This window comes from Carcharodon carcharias, chromosome 21 (genome assembly GCF_017639515.1).
Source record: "Carcharodon carcharias isolate sCarCar2 chromosome 21, sCarCar2.pri, whole genome shotgun sequence".
Classification (NCBI taxonomy): domain Eukaryota; kingdom Metazoa; phylum Chordata; class Chondrichthyes; order Lamniformes; family Lamnidae; genus Carcharodon; species Carcharodon carcharias.
Window position 1 is genome coordinate 53,084,086 of NC_054487.1, and position 22,678 is coordinate 53,106,763.

General features: G+C 40.5%; 1 protein-coding gene across 1 annotated transcript in view; it reads right to left on the minus strand.

The window, feature by feature from the left end:
• Nucleotides 1-601: 601 nt before the first annotated feature.
• The window catches only part of bmt2 (base methyltransferase of 25S rRNA 2 homolog), a 137,627-nt gene continuing 115,550 nt past the window's right edge, over nt 602-22,678 (minus strand). Inside the window, exon 5 of the mRNA XM_041215937.1 lies at nt 602-6,079. Within this exon, the coding sequence (XP_041071871.1) occupies nt 5,450-6,079 (630 nt within the window). The 3' untranslated portion in view covers nt 602-5,449. The remainder of the gene's footprint in view (nt 6,080-22,678) is intronic.

The window sequence follows — 22,678 nt, forward strand, 5'->3', positions numbered from 1 at the left end:
GCATTTAACTTCTAAGTTTCTATTGCTCTAACAACCGTGCTGCTCCCCGCAAGCCAGGCAAGTTAAAATCCAGCCTAATGAGACAAAATCGCCTAATTGTAAAGTGTTTTGGGACATCCTGATTTTGTGAAAGGCACTATATAGATGCAAGTCTTAAGTTCAAGAGTGTAGAAACATTTGAGATAAATGAATTCTATACTAAATGATATCATGGGAGAATGTTTTGAGGCAAGTGGTAAAGAAATGTTTTCGGGACTGCAACTTCAATCATAATCTAAGGGAGAACTTTCTAATTGAATAGCGATATCCATTTTCCTCAAATTTGAACCAATCCTCCCAAACTATGATTGGCACATTAAAAATGATTTTTTGACACATATTCAGCACATCCATTCAAGTGATGACTGAATTTTCATATCTCACTTCTGTTCTGAGTTAGAAAACGTGTCAAAATACGCAGTCTTTTGTGACAGCTGTTGTAAGACAAAACCGTCAATTCATAAGACTATCTCAGCTCCTCAGAATAGTTTGTATATCTAGTTTGCAATATTAAATAGGAGTTCTGCATTTTAGTCAGAAGAATGCAATCATCACAATAATGTACCTTGAAAATTTCAGTTTATTGCCTTAGCAACTACACAGCTGACACTCAGAAAATTGTGGATATGTCACAATGCAGTTTTACCATTTTAAGTGATCGATGCCAGCAAGTATAGTTTTAAGCACTTCCAGTATGAAAAATGAAGTTTACATACAATAGAAAAAGTCATTCATTTTAGTAAGAGCAGATACTGATGCAATAACTAAAAAAGCTACCGTTAAGCATCAGTTCAATTTTCCATTATGTTGACCAACCTGTACAGATCCTGTAGGAAAAAGATATGTAAATGCTTAATGAAAAACTCAGTAAACAAGTTTAAATTTTTGTAACATTTTAGTATCAACTGCACCATTCAGCTAATTAATACTCAAGCATTAATAATGCTAAGACTGGAGGGTTTCCATGGTTAGTGTTAAATTGCAAGTTATAGTCTGTAATTATTATTTATGAGATACATTAGTCAATATTAGGCAGCTTGAGTTGAACTGATATTTGATCATTAAACAGCAAATTCACAGTTTGATCATTTGTGCAATTTTAACTTGCCAACTTTTCGGAAATCACAGTTTCAAAATTGTGGTCATATTTTAAACACTATCATAAGAAGGATAACTGAAAATGTTATAGCTGCTAAACAATTCAGTTGAAGATTATTACAACATCCTATTAACCAGCCTAGTAGTAGTTCTGAGTCAATAGAAAATGAAAATTCAACCGATTCCAATTACAATAAATTAACTGTTGCTGCTATGCAACGTCCAAGAACAATGGAAATTTACAAGGTTTATGGTTACTTGCAATTACTTTCTAAAAATGTAGATTTCTTTGAAACAAAAACTTTCAGATTATTGTTTTCAAAATAAACAAAGGTGGATTTGATCTGTCCAAGCCAGAAAGGTGTTAATGGATGTTGATACTTTTCAAATTGGTGAGTTCCTAGCTAACCATACTATAATGGAAACCCAAGCAAAATGCCATTTCAGTCTTTGGCACCTACAGTGGTGAATATTCACAGCATGAACAATTTAACAATAAAATAGAACAACAATATAAATCAAAATTGCAAAAAAGGCTGTTGAACTCTTCACATGAATGCAACTTTTAATTCTAGCTATTAGAAAATAACCAGAACAGAAACAAATTTAAACAATTAAAGCCTAAATCAGAGCAGATGGAGTATCAGCTGAAATTCACTTAAAAGCAAAATAGTTATAACCAAGGTCACAAGGTTCAAGTGCAAAACCTCATTATGAGGTAAACTTTTCATAAAATGCAACATTGAAACACAATTCCACTCAGTGGCATTTTCAAAATGCCATTTTACCTGCTAACCTTTGGCTGGTGAACAGGATAACTTGCCATATTTTTTTCAAATACCGAGCAAGTAACATCCTTTTACATTTCAATAACATATTCATCTCTGTTGCACATCTATACTACAAAATTTGTTATGCAGAATTGTGCTGTGAAAAATTCGAATAAAAAAGGCTGTTTTAGTTTACGATCTAAAAACATCAAACCTACATTTAGCCCACATTTTTCTTTATTAATTATTTTAGTGTTTTTTAAACTTAAAATTATATGTTCACAAGAAATGTGTACTTTTAAAAATAAGACCAATCCTTGTATTTCAGTAGGATCAAAAATAAAGCTTTGATTTGCCACCAGATTTTACCCAAGTACTTGCAATTACCAAAGCTCCATATAAGTGCATCATCCCACTTTTTTTTGGGCTATGCCGAGTCATTGCACCCTTCTGTGTCTATAGCTTTGCAACTGAAACAATTGTGTGAAAAAGTAAACACAATCCTGTTCAACTTGTTCCCAACTGCCGGCTTTGATGATTTATAAAAATCACAAATGATTAATGAATGAAAATAAGAGTCGAAACTGAGCATGATGTACCAAAACATATTTCAGTGTCAATTAGTTATTGAATTATCTATACATTATTTGTGAACTACAATATTTTAATTTCTTTATATACCAGTGCATTTGTAAAAGCTGAAAGGAGTGAGTTTGGGACTTGTGTAGCTAGCTGCACAGGCAGTAATATCTTACTATTATGAAAAAAACCAGCAAATGAAAATGCAAACATCTATTAAAATTAGTGTTATTATTCACAATTGTAGAGATCAGTAGCCTGACACTGAGGAATGTGCAAAGTATAAAATGTACTACAAAACTCAAATTAATTTGCAGAGAGAAAATTTAAGCTACTGTATTTAATGATTCAGTATTATGACACTGTTACAAAATACTCAGGACCGATATTTTCGGAAAATTGCTGCTGATGCTAAATAAATGTTAGGGTGGATTTACACTACAAGTGAAGCACTGAGAGAAGGTGGTTTTGACTGCACATCAATGCTAAATTTACGTGGTGTAAATTGGGATTAATCCCCAAACCTACTCCAAAGTGCAGCAAAGTGAGATTCCATCCTTGAGATTGCATCACTTTGCTTTGTTTTGGTGTCAGTTTAAACCATAACTTCAGGCTGAGCATGAATTTATGTTATAGCTGCAGCAGTGGTTAACCAATGCTACAACTGATGCTTAAATGCACTACAGGGTGCACTTTCTAAATGCAAGAGTCAGTCAAGAATTAAGGGCCAAAAAGTTAGCTAGAAATCCAAAAGTAGCTGTTTGATTAAGCCATACAAAATGTGGGAAGCTGTTTCCTTTATCCCACCAGCACTGTGCTCTTGAACGCTATTTGATTTTGTATGTCACAGATAGATTACCAGACTAAAAATTCCAGGGATCCATATTCCTTTAAAGCCTTTTGGACAATCATCATCTCATTCTAATCTATTTAAAAAGTACCAGCAGTTTATTGCATCCATTCAATTGTGTGACCTTGGAATATCTACTGAAGGACAAGCATGAGCATCAGTACTGAGCTCTGGTTATTGGTAGGATTGAAATGTAATTGGATATGTACAAGAATATTGCTAAGGGGAGACTTGTCAAAAATTATTACCAAGGCAACACAACCTGAATAACCACCAGAAGAATGAAGAGAGAAATGTATTACTTTTTGCATGCAGAGGGTCATTAGAGCATGACATGTTTTACCATAAATGGCAGCTTTTACAAATTTACTGGTTAAGTACATGAAAATTAAGAATATAGAAGGATACAGGGGAGACTGGAGAATGAAGTTCGATAGATTACTCTATTATAAAGGTAGTATCCAGACAGGCTCCATGTGTCAAATGGCTTACTTTTATGCTGCCATGTACATAAAAAAGACAAAAACTATTCTGAAGCAGGTAATCATCATTTGGGAAGGTGTATCCACTAGGGCAAGATAGGTGGCATGTACAATAAACAGATGATTCTTTGTATATTGAGAGGGAAAGATTTTTACCCTTTCGTCTGCAGCTAAAAACTTCAGTGAGAATGTGTCATAATATTCTTTGACCAATTTTCCAGAAGTGACAGTGCTGGCCTTATTAAACAAAGTATGTTTAGTGAAAAAATTGAGTATCATATCAATGAGTTTGTTAATTTGAGTGTAATCTATTTTAGCACAGTTGTAATGACGATTAAAAATAAGCCATTACATTCTATACGTTTACTGGCAACTGTTAACTTATATGTTCAATAATCTAATCGGGGAAAAAAAAATCACACTTTTTGCTTCATTCCTTTGGCTGCATAGATGCAGATTTTTTTCCAGACAAGTGCCATCTGCTAATAACCGGGTAATATACATGCATTTACCAGTCTGTTCAACGTGCTAGAAAAGAATACTAACAAGAAAATCTACTAACTACTCACAGATGTATACAATACAACAGACACAAATTTTAGGCAATTGTCCTCTTTTGTGGCACATAATTTTGCAAAGAGGCTCTAGTTTTGTTCCTCAATTTACCTCCCCACAGCTTTACAACAGATGCTGACTACACATCTCGATACAGTGATTTCCTTTTCTTGCAAGGTCATCAGCCAAAGATCGCAAGGACAAGATGGCATACACTTTTCAACAAGACCAATGCCAGTTTGTTCAAAAACTGAACAGAGCAAATTGCTTGTCAAGAAAATTTAACATTGAATTTTGTGTGACTAACTGCACAGTTACACACAGTAGTAGTGTGAATTATAGCCTAACTATAGGCAGCCAGCAGAAGTTTAACTTCTTAAAAGAAGTTTTTCTTTCTTTTTCCTTCCAAATTTGCCAAAGCAACAAAATTAGGGGTAAACAACACTTGTTCCAGAATTGGTATCCCATATAGTGATGCCCCTGTCAGCAAATAAGTTGGTAATATATAGGAGTGCAACAATGTAATCATTCAAGTAAAATTTGGAATCATAGAATGATAAAGCATGGAAGGCGCCCATTAACTGAAATTCTAAGTACCATAAATACATTTTTACTTTGAGTTTTTTTTTCCTGGCTTTAGATTCTATCACCTACACTGTTATAGTCATAATTTTGTTGCTTCTCCTGTATTTGTGAATACAATGACATCGCCACTCGTAAAACCTCTGAATTCTTCAAGGTTAACAGGGTGACTTTCAATTGACAAGGCTGACAAAAATACACTGCAGTATCAGACATTTACTTTACCATATCATTAAGAAGTCAGTTTCTTTTGTCAACTCACACTGATATTGTTGCTTCCTTAAGAACATTACTAGGTGTTTGTTTTGTTTATGTATCCCTTGAATGCTTTCATTTTTCTAACAAATATAGAAAAAGGATATTCCACTTTATAAACTTTTCAAATTTTCTAAGTGCAAACTGTACTGCATGTTCTGTATAAGAGAGTTATATAATGCAGCAGAACTATTTTGGCAACATAGCAGCTCTGGTAGCAAATAACTACAAGTCCTAGGTTAGCTTAAAAGTAAAACTGGATCATCCATTTCATGGAATGGAATAGAGCTTGCTTGGCTCTCTCCAGAGTCCGAGTCATATGGGGCGTCAGGTAGCTCTAAAAAACTGTAAGCTATTTGGTCATCTTCCAGTTCTGATCTATCTTGACAGCTGGTGTTCAAGTATTCCTCTTCATCCACGTTATTGAAATCCTGTGGAATAAATAGCATCTCTGGGTAATTTCTGCTGACCAGGTCACTTGTTGTCTGCAGAGAAATTTTCCGAAAAGCTAAGAGATGCATATGGGAGAACTTAACATATTTATACCGTTTGAATCCCAAAGATTCAATGGCAATTTTCCAGCTCTTAACCATATAGGCATGACGGTTTTGGTGAGAAGAATCAGGTGTGATTATAAGGAGCAAACCATGGAGTGCAAGAAGTTCATGGGCTTTCTTACAGCAGATCCAGCGTTGGTAAGGGGCAGGAAAGTAAGACAGTAGAAGAGAAAAAACAACAACATGAAACAGCTCTCCTGGGAGGGAGTCAATAGGATTTTTTAGCTGCTTGAGAAAGGCATCTATTGCATCTTGAGCAAGCTGGAGGGGCTGCTGCAACTGAAGATTGAGGAAATCACATTTGTACACACTCTGCAAAACAAAAAAGAAATTTCCAAGGTTATTTCATTGTGGTTTAAAAATTGTTTGTCAAATCATGGTAAGGTGGTGCATAATGCTATATAACAATCATGTAATAAAGCACAGTGTGCTATGAACCTTGCAAAATATACAGTAAAATCTATTATTTGGCATGCACAGGAAATGGGTGGTGCCGGTTACCTAAGGAGATTCATTTTCAACAAATCCAGGGTGACCTTGTGGTATGCAATACCACATAAAATCCATCTTATAGGGAGAGCAGGGAGACAGCTCTTCGGTTGTTGAAATTGGAGCGTCTGAAACTCCAGCACAAGTACAGGATAGGAACAGAGCTGTCAACATTTCTGTGGATACATTAGCCTGTGACTAAGCCTCTCACTGCATCCGTAGATATATTAACTTGTGACTCGGCTGGCTGTCGTCCCCAGACGTGCCAACTCCTGCGAATTGATCATGAGACACACGATTTCTCAATCAAATCCTGGCTCCCTCGTGAGAGGGCTGTGGAATCTTGATTTTCCTGATCAGGTTGCTGGAATCAGAATGCCAGCACTGTCTTTTTCTCTTAGCTCAGGTGTTACAGAAGCTCTGGAGAACTGACTTAAACCTTTGGCCGATTTTCAAATTCCTGCACGCTGGTATTTAACTTCCTGGTTTATCCTTGTCTCTTTGGCCATGAGTTTACCTGTGAGTTTAGCAGTTGATTTTATTTTTAAAAAGGATCGAGTTGTCAGAAATTCTGGTTACTAAAGAGAGTTCTGGTTGGTACAGTGCCGGATAACACAAATTTTACTAACATTTTGACACAGTATTGCTGAATGGAGAAACATGGTTTCTAATAATGTATTAAAAAACGCCAAGAAATATTAACTTGAATAAATGCCATTTGTAAAAGTAAGCTTCTATTTCATGTGTTTTAATGAATAGGGAACATTGAAGAATCTGTCATACTGAAGTTCTTTATTGCTTTGGAGTTCCATTATAGCCCATTTAATACTTGTACCACTCAAGCTTTCATTTACACTGTCAGAGGCGTAAGTGGCCGAAACCAAAAAGGTCGAAAATATTTTTGTGACAAGGATCATGTGATGATAGCACTTTCTATGATCTGCAGTGAAATGCAAATACTTCTAGGCCATTTTAAATGGGTGGAATCATTAGACTCCAAGTGGGTAGAAACATTAGTTTTCTCTTTGTTTACCTTCTATTGCTGTCAAGACTGTGGGGCAATGCATTTATATAAAAGTACCTCAGCATTTCAGCATTCAGTGCAGTTAGCACCTGTAATACAAGATGAAGTCCATACCAACAACAGAATTTGATCTTGCTGGATTTTATACATGCGAAGTGAAGCAAAGGACAAAGGCAGTGCCTTACAAACTATTTTCTAATGTGACCCTATTTTAACTCACCACCATCTTCTCAAGGCCAATTAGTGATGGGCAACAAAGGCAGGTCTTGTTAGCGATGCCCACATCCCATGAAAATATATTATTTATGTTATATAAATAACTTGAAAATTAATGTAACCCTAGACACATTTGGTATATTATTAAAGCTCACATAGATCAACACATAATACGTCATATATATACGAAAATGAGTTTTAAAGTAATTTGTAAAAATGTTATGATTTTATGTCCGCATGGAGCTTTCAGCCAAATTCGCCATATTCCACAAATGACAGAAGACTTAGCGAGGTTCCTCTCTCTACACACACACTCACAATCAGCTCCTCTCCCCGCCATGACACACAACTCTCTTCCCAGCCCACTTCCACCGTGGGGCACTCACTTATGCCCACCCTCCCATCCCACTCAGCCCCCCCCACTCACTCATGTTCCCCTCCCCATGACTTAATCTTTCCCTACACACTCCCATTCACTCATCCCTCCCTCCCCTCCCTCCCCCCCTTCGCCTGGATTCTCCATCTTGCTCGGATGTGGGGGAGCTGGGGTGGAAAAGTAGTGGTAATGGATGATGGATAAAAAGGAAACATTTTGTAAACTGGAGTCAAATCCTAAACCTTTAAGACATTGACTGATGTGGGACAGAAGCAATTGTCAGGGACCAAACCCTAGGCCATGGATCCCCCTGTTCCCGCGCCCTTGCTCCCCTCTTTGTCCTGCTTCCTGGACCTGCAGCTGCTCCAACAGCACCTCCTCACTCCCAACCAGCAGCTCCTCCAGCCACTGCTCTGCCACGTCCTCCCTGCTCGTCAGTTATGGCTGCAGCTCCTCCTCGGCTGGCACCACTTGGATCCGCACTGCCAGGGTAGGGGGAGCCACCTTCCCTGGGATAGGGGCTCAGGCCCTGGGGGCCTCAGAACTCAGCAGGCCAAGAAGTGAAGCCTATTCCATCATTGGGTGCTTGAATAGTGCTGGGGTCCCCGAGTAGGCCGAGCCAGAGGCAGTGCAAAGTGGTGTCTGCTGCCAAGGGCAGGATGTGGTTGCGATCATGAACCTCTAGAATTTCCCTCCCTCCTGAGGCTGGAGCCTGAAGCTGAGAAGTGGACTGGGGTTGGATCAGGGCCGAGTCGCTCCATTGGTAACATGACTTAACGAGAAGATTCAGCCGTCCTGAGCTATCAACAGCGACTCCTGCATTGGAGGTGACAAGAAGGAAGAGATTCCAGTTGAGGAAGGCACTCTGCAGGCTGCAGATGGGAACAGTGGCTATTGGGGGCACAGCCTCCATCTCCCATAGACTGAAAGTGTGTCAAATTGGTGGCAGAATAAAGAGCAGGACTGAGCGACGGATTCCACAGGTCAGGTGGAGGTTGGACAAAAAATTAAAAGGGCAGATTTCCATGATCCAAAAGTCTGAATTTCTCATCCCTGGATTATGTAACATCTTGAGTGCTAAAGTTCATCTAACTTAAAAACAGAATTGTACATGTAGGCTATAGATTTTAACATAACAATAATACCATGTGTAGGGCTTATTGGTGGATTTGCATATGTGTAAATGTAGCGATAAAATAAACCTTTGAAATTAACTACTTATCATATCACTATTTAAATTACTGAATAATTTGATTTTACTTTGGTTATTAAGGTGAGTGGAAACATCCTACTTTAGAACATTTTAACAGAATAGAAATCAATTGCCAGTTATCAGCCTAGAACCTGACCTCTGAAATGTTTTACCATCTAGAAACACAATTGCACTCATTACAAGCAAAGACCTCAGAGCTCTACACAAGGTGTAGACTGTGAATGGATAGCAACCAGGAAGACTTCATTCTCTAAAATCCTCATTCGGGACTCTAAAACTATATATCTGTTGAAATTTCATCAATTTTTGAACATTATCAAGACTCCATCAGTGATGCCGCTGCTGCATTCTCTAGATTCAATGGGAGAACCATTGAACAAATGTTTCTTGACGCCAGCTCCACAGGCATTCAGGCAAAACTTCTGCAAAATCAAATGTGATAGGCTGGACACTGTGTCCAGTGGCTGAAAACAGTCTCGCCTGCCAGGCTGTGTCAACTCTCAAATAGCCAATGTTGCAGATGAAGACAAAGGAAACATTTCAAAGACACAATGAAGTTCTCCTTGAAGTGTGGCAGCATTGACATTAATGGCTGGACGGAGCTCGCTATCGATTGTTCAGAATGGAGACAATTTGTCCATTAAACTGCATCATGCTTTGATGCAGCTTAATGATGAGGTAGAGGAGGACAGAAAAGGAAGCAAATCCTGCATTCTGGATTTGACTACTTCGTGGGATGACCTGCCCCATCTGCCCAAAGATATTTGAGTTGACAATTGGTTTATTCAGTTACATGAAGACCCATAGCAGAAACTCATGAACCTTGAGTAGATGTCATCCTTGAATTGGGGGACAGCCAACATTAAGACTTGATGGCAGATGATTTAGAACAAAGTTTTATATTATCTGCAGTATATGCAAATTTTAACACATTATAAATATATTTGCCACATGCGTGCAACTCTTAGATCACGCATCAACCAACCAGTTTGAGGGTGTTCTAAAATATCTACAAAACAGATGTATTGTTTTGAATATTTTGAATTTTAAAGTGAATGAATTTATCATATACAAACATTGAACTTCTATCAAATTTGTAATGTGCTGAAAAGTTCTATCTAATCCTTTTCCGATAATAGATAACGCTGACCTAATTTAAATTTTCAAATGTATGTGGTAGTTTGTGATGTTCTCACTGCTATTGTGGCGCTGACTACTGCAGTTCCAACTTTAGTTACTGGATGGCGCTACAGAGCAATTCCCATGCTTACCTTCCCAATCGTGAAAATGGACTCGGCCACTTTAGCTCCCTACTCCCAGCTAAGTGCTTTTAAAAAAAAGTACAAAAGCCCTCCAGTTTGCAGGGGTTACGCTCCTGCAAAACCTTGTAAACAGTGAAATCATGAACGAAGAGCATACTTTACAATGGGAATCAATTAGATAGGTTCCAGCCATCCTAAAATTTTACATGTAGAAAGGGTCAGAGGCAAGAAAAAAAAACATGTTCTTAATAAATTTAAAGAGAACTTTACTGGAGAAATTGTTTAATAAAACAAGAAAAATGTAAAATTTGTCACACTTGCGGCACTTTACTTGAAAGTGAAGGTGGACTGCGATCAGGGCCATGGGGATTTCTTGTTGCCGGAGCCATATCGGTGGGGGATGGGGGAAAGAGGCTGGCTGCAGGAAATACGTCATGGATAGCTTCCCTTTTTTTAAAACTTTATTCAGGCGGTTTTTCTTTTCTCAGCATTTTCTAAAGATGGCTGCTATTTTTTTATTTTTAAAACTGTGGATAAGTGAATTTGGGCCCGCAATGGGTGAACTGGTGTGCAAAGACTTTTGCGCGGATAAGGGAATTCGCAAAAGGGGAAATCACAACGGCAGGACTTTACTGTACTTCTTTTAAATTTTCAGTATTCCTTCATTTTTCCCATTACAGATTATTAGCTCCACATGGTTACCTACCACTCACCTGGTGCAGGTTCAGGTTGTTTTGCCCACAGAAGTTCATCTACCACCACTTACTGCCCTTCAACCTTGTGTGGCTCTCTCGTTACATGCTTCCCAACTTCCTTATGCCCCGTGTTCAGCTGTTCCTGGGCTTGAAAGCATCACTCTGCCTCTAGTTCCCCACTCCTGCAATTTTCAACAACTCTACCTCTCCTCTTTTCCAGTTTGTATGGTTTCCACTGATGCCTCTTTATCCCCATTTTGAGTCTCTTATTGCCTCAACTCTTCCCAGCTCCCATTCTGCCGATGACCGTGGACAAGACACGTTTACCAGTAGCAACTAAAATTTACGATGAAAAACAACACCAAACCAAAGCTATGATATTCTACTCTCAATAACATTTATCTTCATGACACCTCTTGCCAAGTTACATGGTAAAACAATCACTATTTATGCAAACAGTAAAAATAGCAATAATTGTCAAATCATATTCTTCAACTGGGTTAAACTTATATTGTGTTGCCAATCACCCCCAACAAATGTTGAGAAATCTCAAGAGTTTCTTCATATTACCCAATGAACACACAATGAAATCAACAAGACACCATCTTTCAGGGCTGAAATTACATCAACACACTAGTGCTTTTCTTGGACAAGTCAAAATATCACAAAAAGAGGATACAACATCACAGATTATTTTATTAAAATAACTCATTTTCAAATATTCTGCAATTGTGATAAAAGTATGTTTCAGTGTTTTGTAGTACACTATGTATGTTTAGATGTAGCTTTTGCCCTTTGGCCTGACATACCAATAAATTGGTAATCATACATGTAAAGGTTAGACCAAGCAAATAAAATCCCATAGCAAGCTTGACAGAAATTCAATAAAATGGAAATAAAATAACAATTCAAGTGGGGTATATTTACTACTACTTAGTTCAATTAACTGATGATTCTAGGGCACTGAAACTTTTGTTCAAAGAAATGGTCTGCTTAAGCATCACTCTCTGCTATTTTCTGTAATCTCATCCCCTTTATTAGCACAGTATGGCCACGGCAGCAAAGAGAGGAGACAGTTATTTGATGCTTACTTTCTTCAGCATTACGTTGTGAAACATATTTGATTTGAGACCTATGCATCTCATGTTTCAAATTATGTTGATTACCTGGCAAAGCTTTATTCTTGTAGATTACATACTGCCTAAAATCATCTACTTTACTGTCTACATGCTGTTCCATGAACAAAATCAGATTCTTAATCCATATCTGTCATAGTTTAAAGTTACTTAAATTCAAAAACACCAAATTCAGTAACAGCATCATAACCTTCCTTGATAATAAGGTAACGGCTGGGCTTTAAAGGTAAATATATAACCACTGGGAGTCAAGTGTCGAACCATTTAGGTTACTTGGCAATCCGTATAGATACGGTGGCAAAAGACTTCAACTTCTGTTATAACTTACGAGTTAACATTGTTTATTAAAGAAACTGTGCCTTGAACAGAAGGGTGCACTTCAGCTGCTTGAATCTACCTTCAACTAGTGGTGATATTCTGTTATTTATAATTGTTTCAGAGATGTAATATGTTTGAACTTGACAGGCATAAAGATCTTGTGCTTCTCTGCAATCAGTGATAAAAAGGCCGAGTCTTTCATCTGGCAGCATGTGGTGGCAGTAATCCAGTTCACATTATATGGTTTTATTACTAAATTCCCACCTACAAAATAGTTTCTCTGTACAAAACATCATGAACAGAATTTACCAGATCCCAGTTATGTCTAATATTCAGTGCAGAGCCAATTTCAGAAACACCAAAGCACATTCAACTGACTGCAAAATCACCCTATTTATTATTTTGACTGTCAGTGTGGTTGCGCATTACCCAACCAGGGGTTTTCAGTTTTCTTGTTTGTGCTATTTCAAGAAAAAAAACAGCAACTCTATTGTTGATTAAAACTTACAATTGGCAGTAGTCTCAAATCTCCTGATGTCAAGGAGTGGATCCTGTGCAGAACTCTTCTATTGTAGCATTATGTATAGGATTTCTGCCAATGTTCCTGTTGAAGGCATCATTGCACTGCAGCTTTATGCTGTCATTTTAGGGAGAATCCTATACAAAATGTCTGCTCCCCTGCTGCCACGAAGTAGCTGTTCTACAGCATGAAACACAATGATGAGGGAGAACTACTGCACAGAAAACTCTCTTCATAGCATTTAAAAATTATGAACCAACAAGCACAAGAAAAATCAAGCATACAAATGAATCCAATAAAAGGTAATCCCTTTTGTCTTCTAATGTTTACATGGCATTCAGATCCATCCTTTTCCTTGAAGGCAATTCTGATGAGAAATAATCTCTTAAAAACATTGGCCTAAATCTTATGATCAGGGTTGGAACCCCTGTTTCCGGCCCAGGTCAGACAGAAAAACAATCGACTTACCTTCCTTTGATTTTTCTGGCCAATCTTCCGATGGAGGATTCTGCAGAACTCAGCGCAGGAAAGCTTGGAGGGAGCAGTGGTGATTTTCTGCGCAGAAGCTACGCTCCTATTTACGGCACTATCTGCCATATTCTGGTACGTTAAACTGTCCCAAAGCTGCTCAATGTGTTAGTGAATGAGTGTACGAATGCATGGGTGAGTGAATGTGGAGGTGTGTCAATGGGTAGGTTGGGTGAGGTAAGTGGTAGGGGGGTATGGTGGGTAAGGGAGTAGGGTGATGAGATCGGGTTGGGTGGGTCACAAGGGGAGTCAGGCGGTGTGGATTAGTTAGGTCAAGTGAAGGGGAGGGGGGGCTCAGTTGTGGTTACCCAGGAATTAGACTAGGATTTTCCATCGGTAACTATCCAGGTGTCTGACTCTAACTTAGAGCCGGAGACTTTTTTGGAGGGTCTGAGAGAGCAGGAGAATTGCCCATCGGCAGTTCAAACTTCTTGTGCAATTCCCATGGAGTCAGGGCATTGGAACTTCCGAGGGGTCATGTAGCACATTTTATGGAATACATCCAGTCTTCAACGATCCAGCGACGGGAAGATCTGAGCCAATGTTTTCTGAATGGTATGCTACTTGTTCAGGTCTATGTAGTGCTAATATGTCTCAGCCAATTGCACTCAACTGTGATCTATATATAACCTAACTTGCAATATTTAAAGGCACTATTGGAAGCCACCATCAAGAAGGTACATTTTTGAAAATGTTGCTCTTAACGTGTAACCCAGAAGGGCTGGAATCCTAACATTTCCAAAAATTGGTCATTTTATTACTGTGGATTCAGTCTTCTTAAGACTCGATTTTACAATTTTTCTGAAATAGTAAAAAAAAAAGCTATATGATTTTTTGCTGCCAGCAAATACATAGATCTCATGGTATCAACTATGTATTTGCTGGCAGCAAAAACTTATATAGCTTTTTTTTTTTACTATTTCAGAAAAATTGTAAAATCGAGTCTTAAGAAGACTGAATCCACAGTAACAAAATGACCAATTTTTGGAAATGTTAGGACTCCAGCCCTTCTGGGTTACACGTTAAGATCAACATTTTCAAAAATGTACCTTCTTGATGGTGGCTTCCAGTAGTGCCTTTAAATATTGCAAGTTAGGTTATATATAGGTCAGGTAAACGTGAACGGAGCATGCTCTGCTCTGTTCAGGGCAAACAAAATTTGCAAGGCGGAACCATAAACAGACATTAGGTCTCTTATTCGCACATTCTACAGCAGCTGTTCCAAAGCATTTTAGGTTGTCTACACCACTTAGATTTACCAACTAATAGCGTAACCCTACAGGCAGTTTCTTTTTTTAAACTACCTATCTAACAGCCACGCGTTTTGTACATCATTATATTTACAAATTACAGGTAAACCTATGCCTATAATAATTTTGTTTTACTTACCTTTAACATGATGGGTGGGCTTGTTTGTTGGAACATAAGCACTTGAAGCCTCTCTTCCTAACCTTCCCCTCCCACCCTACTCATTCACTCAGCAGCCCCTCTTCCCAAACCCTCTAAACCTACTCACTCCTTTGTATCTTTGTTATGGCTCCAAGGTGATGGCCTCGGCCAGGCAGGCTGTGTCCGTCCAGCAGTCCGCTGGCTTGTAGGTCAAGCAGCCGCCTCTCCCACTTGAACAGTGTTTCGGCCAGCATCTGTTGCTCTCGTACCACTGCACTGTTCAGGCTCATGCACTGTTCCTCACCTTCTCGTCACTCCTCTGACCACAAATTGTTTCTTTCCCATGTTTGCTGCTAATAGGCACAACTGCATCTCACTAGTATGCCTATTAGCAACAAACACATGAGAGAAACAACCTGTGATTTGAGGAGCAGTGAGAAGGTGAGTGGTGGTGCATGAGCCTGAGCACCCGAGCCACTTACGCTTGGAAACCCCTGAACCAAGGAAAAGGGGAGTCAGAGCTCAGAAAAAATATTCTCATTCCTGAAAATCTGCCATTACACTATTAAGAGAAACATATCCCCTAGAGACATCTGCTGCAACCTCAGGCACTTTGAGAGCCACTGTTCTAAACCATCCAAACTCATATGGCATCGTATGTGTATCTGGTGCTTTCTGCGTGTGAAGGTCCCGAGCACTAATTTGGTCTTCTGTGTCACCTTTCTCTGCCCCTTTTTAAAATAAAGACTGCAGAAAAATATAAATTACTCTGTTTGCTGAATCAGAAAATGAAAATAGATTAATTTGCTGTTTTTACAGTCAGCCCTTACTCTATCCTAAGAACTTAATCATGCCAGATTCCCTTCTGTTATAACAGTGCAAACATTCGGCCTTTATAGCTCCTCAGTTCCAGACATTAATTCTCCGTAAGATCATAATTAAAATGATTCAGCTGTTTAAAATTCTAGACTACCAAGCGTCAAGTCTGCTGTGATGGAGATTTTGCATTTGCTTATTTTCTGGGTGAAAGTTATTTGCAATCACATATGTGCCACCATTTAATAAATTCCCTAGTAGCTCTCTTGTATTACAAGGAAAACAAATTTATCACAGTAAACAAAAGCAAATCTCGTTAACATTTTGCCATTGAATAATTTCCATTTGGATCAATTATGTGTTTGTGATAATAGTATGGTCTTCAATTGAAAAAAAGTGGCAAGCAGCATTATACTTTAATTCACGAAACAACTTTCTCACCAAGTGATTACTTAATAATGGTCCTAACTGTTCAATGCATATGTTCTGCTGCACATAAAATTGCTTAGGATTAATGTATTTAAAAAAAATTCACTATGCAACTAATATGATTAAGCTTTCAATTTAGAGACACCAGGGCCTAAATTGCAAGCTCCAACCAAAGCAAATATATTTTATCAACCTGGGTCTTAAATGCACCCAGAAGCTTCATTTGAAATGAGGTCTGTGCTAATTTTTTCACAATGGACCAAAGGTAAAACTGTCATGTTACTGTACCCCCTACCAAAACAAATGTATCCTTTCCAGTGTTCAGTGCCTTCAACTGAATTCCAGATGGGGTTTAATTAGGCATCCAACTGAAACAATTCCTCGTTCTTATATGCCAACCCACTTCAGATCAAGGCTAACATTCCATTAGTCCAAAGATAAAAGCAAAAAACTGCGGATGCTGGAAATCCAAAACAAAAACAAAAATATCTGGAAAAACTCAGCAGGTCTGACAGCATCTGCGGAGAGGAACACAGTTAACGTTTCGAGTCCGTATGACTCTTCAACAGAACTAAGGAAAAATAGAAAAGAGGTGAAATATAAGCTGGTTTAAGGGGGGGGGGGGGCGGTTGGGACAAGTAGAGCTGGATAGAGGGACCGTGATAGGTGGAGATAACCAAAAGATGTCATAGACAAAAGGACAAAGAGGTGTTGAAGTTGGTGATATTATCTAAGGATAATAAAGGTACAGATAGCCCTAGTGGGGGGTGGGGTGGGGCTAGGGATCGAAACAGGCTAAAAGGCAAAGATAAAACAATGGATGGAAATACATTTAAAAATAATGGAATTAGGTGGGAAGAGAAAAATCTATATAAATTATTGGAAAAAAGGGGATCAGAAAGGGGCTGGGGATGGAGGAGAGAGTTCATGATCTAAAATTGTTGAACTCAATATTCAGTCCGGAAGGCTGTAAAGTGCCTAGTCGGAAGATGAAATGCTGTTCCTCTAGTTTGTGTTGAGCTTCAGCGGAACAATGCAGCAGGCCAAGGATGGACATGTGGGCATGAGAGCTGGGTGGAGTGCTGAAATGGCAAGCGACAGGGAGGTCTGGGTCATGCTTGCGGACAGACTGAAGGTGTTCCACAAAGCGGTCACCAAGTCTGCGTTTGGTCTCTCCAATGTAGAGGAAATCGTATTGGGAACAGTGAATGCAGTAGACTAAATTGAAGGAAGTGCAAGTGAAATGCTGCTTCACTTGAAAGGAGTGTTTGGGCCCTTGCACGGCGAGGAGAGGGGAATTAAAGAGGCAGGTGTTGCACCTTCTGCGGTAGCATGGGAAGGTGCCGTGGAAGGGGCTTGAGGTGTAGGGGGTGATGGAGGAATGGACCAGGGTGTCCTGGAGGGAACTATCCTTGCGGAATGCCGCCGGGGGGGTGAAGGGAAGATGTGTTTGGTGGTGGCATCATGCTGGAGTTGGCGGAAATGGCGGAGGATGATCCTTTGAATGCGGAGGCTGGTGGGGTGATAGGTGAGGACAGGGGGGACCCTATCATGGTTCTGGGAGTTAGAGGAAGGTGTGAGGGTGGATGCACGGGAGATGAGCCGGATATGGTTGAGGGCCCTGTCAACCACCGTGGGTGGAAAACCTCGGTTAAGGAAGAAGGAAGACATGTCAGAGGAACTGCTTTTGAAAGTGGCATCATCAGGACAGATGATTAGTCCATTAGTCCTTTTGTTTTGTTTTTTTTAACCTGTGCAGTAACTTTTATTGGCCTATAAGTATAGACACCCAAATCCTTTTGCCCTTCTACAACTTCTAGTCTCTCACCATTAAGAAAATATTTTGATTTGCCTTTCTCACATCCAAAATGGATGACCTCACACCAAACTCCAACTTACGTAGTTTTGCCCAGTCACTTCGCCCATGCTCCTTTGTACCTTCCTATCCCGTCTACTGAATTTACTTGCTGTGAATTATAAACTTGATAATTCTCTCTATCCCTTCATCCAAACCCTTAACATATATGGTGAAAAGCTGATGCTCCAGCGGAACTCGTTTTCTCCCTCCAACCAGAGGACATTCCCTTCATCCCTAAGCTCTGTCTCCTAGCTCCCAATCAATTACCAACCCATGCCACAAGGTTACATCCAATTGTGTGTGATCTAGCTTTGTTAATATGTTGTGCGAAACCTTAACAAATGCCTCCTTGAAATCCATATAAACAACATCCATAGACTATCTGTCATGCGAGTATCACCTTATAAAATTCAACTAGTTAAGTCAGCCTTGACCAGCTCAACACAAATCCATGCTGATTCTCTTAGATCAGCTCATATTTATTCAAGTGCTCAGTAACATTGATAAATTGCAGCAATTTCCTCACAACTGATGTTAAACTGATGGGTTTCTAGTTATCCACTGGAGTGCTGTTTACAAATTTCCAATGCAAGGATACAAATCCTGAATCTATGGAGCACTGAAAAATTCTGATTGATGCATCTGCAATTTCCTCATTTATATCTTTTAATACTCTGGAACCATCATTACTAAAGCATCATTACTTAGATTAAATCTATTAAGTTCCTTGCCTTATCATATTTTTAAGTTTCCTTGTACTGCTGGCATTTTGCTCTCTACCTCCACAATGCACACAGACACAAAGTACTCATTTAAAAGGTCTGCCTTTTGCTTCTTTGTCTATAAAGTGCATGCGTCTGTCTTCAACAGATCCATATTCCCCTTCCTTTCTTGTTCTTTATATATTTATAAAAAACTTCTGTATTAGCTTTTTAAAAATTCACTTACAAGGTGGGAGCATCGCTGGCTAGGTCAGCATTTATTGGTCTTCCGTAATTGCCCTTGAGAAGGTGGTGGTGAGCTGCCTTCTTGAACCACTCTAGTCCACATGGTGTAGGTACACCCACTGTGCATTAGGGAAGGAGTTCCAGGATTTTGCTCCAGCGACAGTAAAGGAATGGCGATATATTTCCAAGTCAGGATGGTAAGTAGCTTGGAGGGGAACTTCCAGGTGCTGGTGTTCCCATGTATCTGCTGTCCTTGTCCTTCTAGATGGTAGTGGTCGTGGGTTTGGAAGGGGCTGTCCAAGGTGCCTTGGTGAATTCCTGCAGGGCATCTTGTAGATGGCACATACTGCTGCTACTGTGCGTCAGTGGTGAAGGGAGTGAATGTTTGTGAAAAATCAAGCGGGCTGCTTTGGATGGTGTCAAACCTCTTGAGTGTTGTTGGAGCTGCACTCATTTAGGCAAGTGTAGAGTATTCCATCATACTCCTGACTTGTGCCTTGTATATGGTGGACAGGCTTTGGGGAATCAGGTGAGTTACTCGCCATAGGATTCCTAGCCTCTGACCTGCTCTTGTAGCCACAGTATTTATATGGCTAGTCCAGTTCAGTTCCTGGTCAATGGTAACTCCCAGGATGTTGATAGTGGGGGATTAGCAATGGTCATGCCATTGAATTTTTTTTAATCATTTACAGGATGTGGGCTTTGCTGGCTGGGCCAGCATTTATTGCCCAAACCTAGATGTCCTTGAGAAGGTGGCGGAGAGCTGGCTTCTTGAACTGCTGCAGTCCCTGTGGTGTAGGTACACATGGTGCTGTTCAGGTGCAGGTTCCAGAATTTTGACCCTGGAATGGGATATCAAGGGGCAATAGTTAGGTTTGCTCTTGTTGCAGTCGGTCATTGCCTGACACTTGTGTGGCGCGAATGGTACTTGTCATGTCAGCCCAAGCCTGGATATTGTCCAGGTCTTGCTGCATTTGGACATGGACTTCATCAGTATCTGAAGAGTTGCGAATGGTGAACATTATGCAATCATCAGCAAACATCCCCACTTCTGGCCTTATGATGGAAGGAAGGTCATTGATGAAGCGGCTCAAGATGGTTGGGCCTAGGACACTACCCTGAGGAACTCCTGCAGTGGTGTCCTGGAACTGAGATGATTGACCCCCAACAACCACAACTATCTTCCTTTGAGCTAGATATGACTCCAACCAGTAGAGAGCTTTCCACCCGACTCCCATTGACTCCAGTCTTGCTAGGGTTCCTTGATACCACATTTGGTTGAATGCTGCCTTGATGTCAAGGGCAGTCACTTTCACTTCTCCTCTGAAGCTCTGCTCTTTTGTCCATATTTGAACCAAGGCTGTAACGGGGTCAGAAGTGGAATTACACTGGCAGAACCCAAAATGAACGTCAGTGAGCAGGTTATTGCTAAGCAAGTACTGCTTGATAGCACTGTTGATGACCCCTTCCATCACTTTACTGATGATGGACAGAGTCTGATGGGGGCAGCAACTGGCCAGGTTGGATTTGTCCTCCTTTTTGTGTAGAGGACATACCTGGGCAATTTTCCATCTTGCCGGGTAGATGCCAGTATTGTAGCTGCACTGGAACAGCTTGGTCAGGGGCGTGGCAAGTTCTGGAGCACAAGTCTTCAGTTCTATTGCCAGAATACTGACAGGGCCCATAGCCTTTTCAGTATCCAGTACCTTCAAACGTTTCTTGATATCACGCAGAGTGAATCGAATTGGCTGAAGACTGGCATCTGTGATGCTGGGGACCTCTGAAGGAGGGTGAGATGGATCATCCACTTGGCACCTCTGGCTGAAGATTGTTGCAAATGTTTCAGCCTTACTGTTTGCACTGATACGTTGGGCTCCTCCATCATTGAGGGATATTGTGGAGCCTCCTCCTCCAGTGAGTCGTTTAATTGTCCACCGCATTCACAACTGGATGTGGCAAGACTGCAGAGCATAGATCTGATCCGTCGGTTGTGGAATCGCTTAGCTCTGTCTATCACTTGCTGCTAATGCTGTTTGGCACACAAGTAGCCCTGTGTTGTAGTTTCACCAGGTTGATACCTCATTTTTAGGTATGCCTAGTGCTGCTCCTGGCATGCCCTTCTGCACTCTTCATTGTATCAGGGTTGATCCCCTCGCCTGGTGGTAATGGTAGAGTGGGGGATATGCCCAGCCAAGAGGTTACAGATTGTGCTTGAGTACAATTCTGCTGCTACTGATGGTCCAGAGCACCTCATGGACGCCCAGTCTTGAGTTTCTCAATCTATTCGAAATCTATCCCATTTAGCTTAGAGGTAGTGCCACACAACACAATGGAGGGCATCCTAAATGTGAAGACGGAACCACGTCTCCACAACGACTGTGTGGTGGTCACTCCTACCAATACCATCATGGACAGATGCATCTGCGGCAGGCAGGTTGGTGAGGAGGTGGTCAAGTATGTTTTTCCTTCTTGTTGGTTCACTTACCACCTGCCGCCGACCCAGCCTAGAAGCTATGTCCTTTAGGACTCAACCAGCTTGGTTTGTGGTGGTGCCACTGAGACACTTTTGGTGATGGACATTGAAGTCCCCTATCCAGAGTACATTTTGTGCTCTTGCCACCCTCAGTGCTTCTTCCAAGAGTGTTCAACATGGAAGAGTACTGATTCATCAGCTGAGAGAGGGAGGTACGTGGTAATCAGCAGGAGGTTTCCTTGCCCATGTTTGACCCAATGCCATGAGACTTCATGGGGTCCAGAGTCAATGTTGAGCACTCCGAGGGCAACTTCCTCTCGACCGTATACCACTGTGCCGCCACCTCTGCTGGGTCTTTCCTGCCAGTGGGACAGAATAGTGACGTTGGTGTCTGGGGCTTGATCTGTGTACGACTGTGTCAGGCTGTTGCTGGACGAGCCTGTGACTCAGCTCCCCCAATTTTAGCACAAGCCTCCAGGTGTTAGTAAGGACGACTTTGCAGGGTTGACAGGGCTGGGTTTACCATTGTCGTTTCCGGTGCATAGGTCAATGCTGGGTGGTCCGTCCGGTTTCATTCCTTTTTATTGACTTTTTAGTGGTTTGATGCAACTGAGTGGTTTGCTAGGCCATTTCGGAGGGCATTTCAGAGTCAACCACATTACTGTGGGTCGGATCTGGAATCACATGTAGACCAGGCTAGGTGAGGATGGCAGATTTCCTTCCCTAAAGGACATTAGTAAACCAGATGGCTTTTTATAACAATCTACAATGGTTTCATGGTCTTCATTAGACTTTTAATTCCAGATTTTTAAAAGCAAATTCAAATTCCACCATCTGCCGTGGTGGGATTTGAACCCATGACCACAGAGCATAACCCTGGGTCTCTGGAATACTGAAATGAAAATCGCCAAAGTCCCAGAGGACCATAGACTGGTGGTGAGTTTAACCTGAGGGTCACCACACCACAGACGAGGGGCTGAGGTTGAGAAGGCAGGGCCTTCATGGATGATCTCAGCCAGTACAGGAATTGAACCCGAACTGTTGGCCTGTCTTTGCATCACAAATCAGCTGTTCAGCTACTGAGCTAACTGAGCCAGCCCTGGGACAATATCACTACACTGTCTCCCCCTTTCAAATTTTCTTATTCATTTTTGGTATGCCATTACTTTCTATATATCCCGCAGTTGCTTCTTATAGCACAGTAAGTCCACCAGAGTTTCCC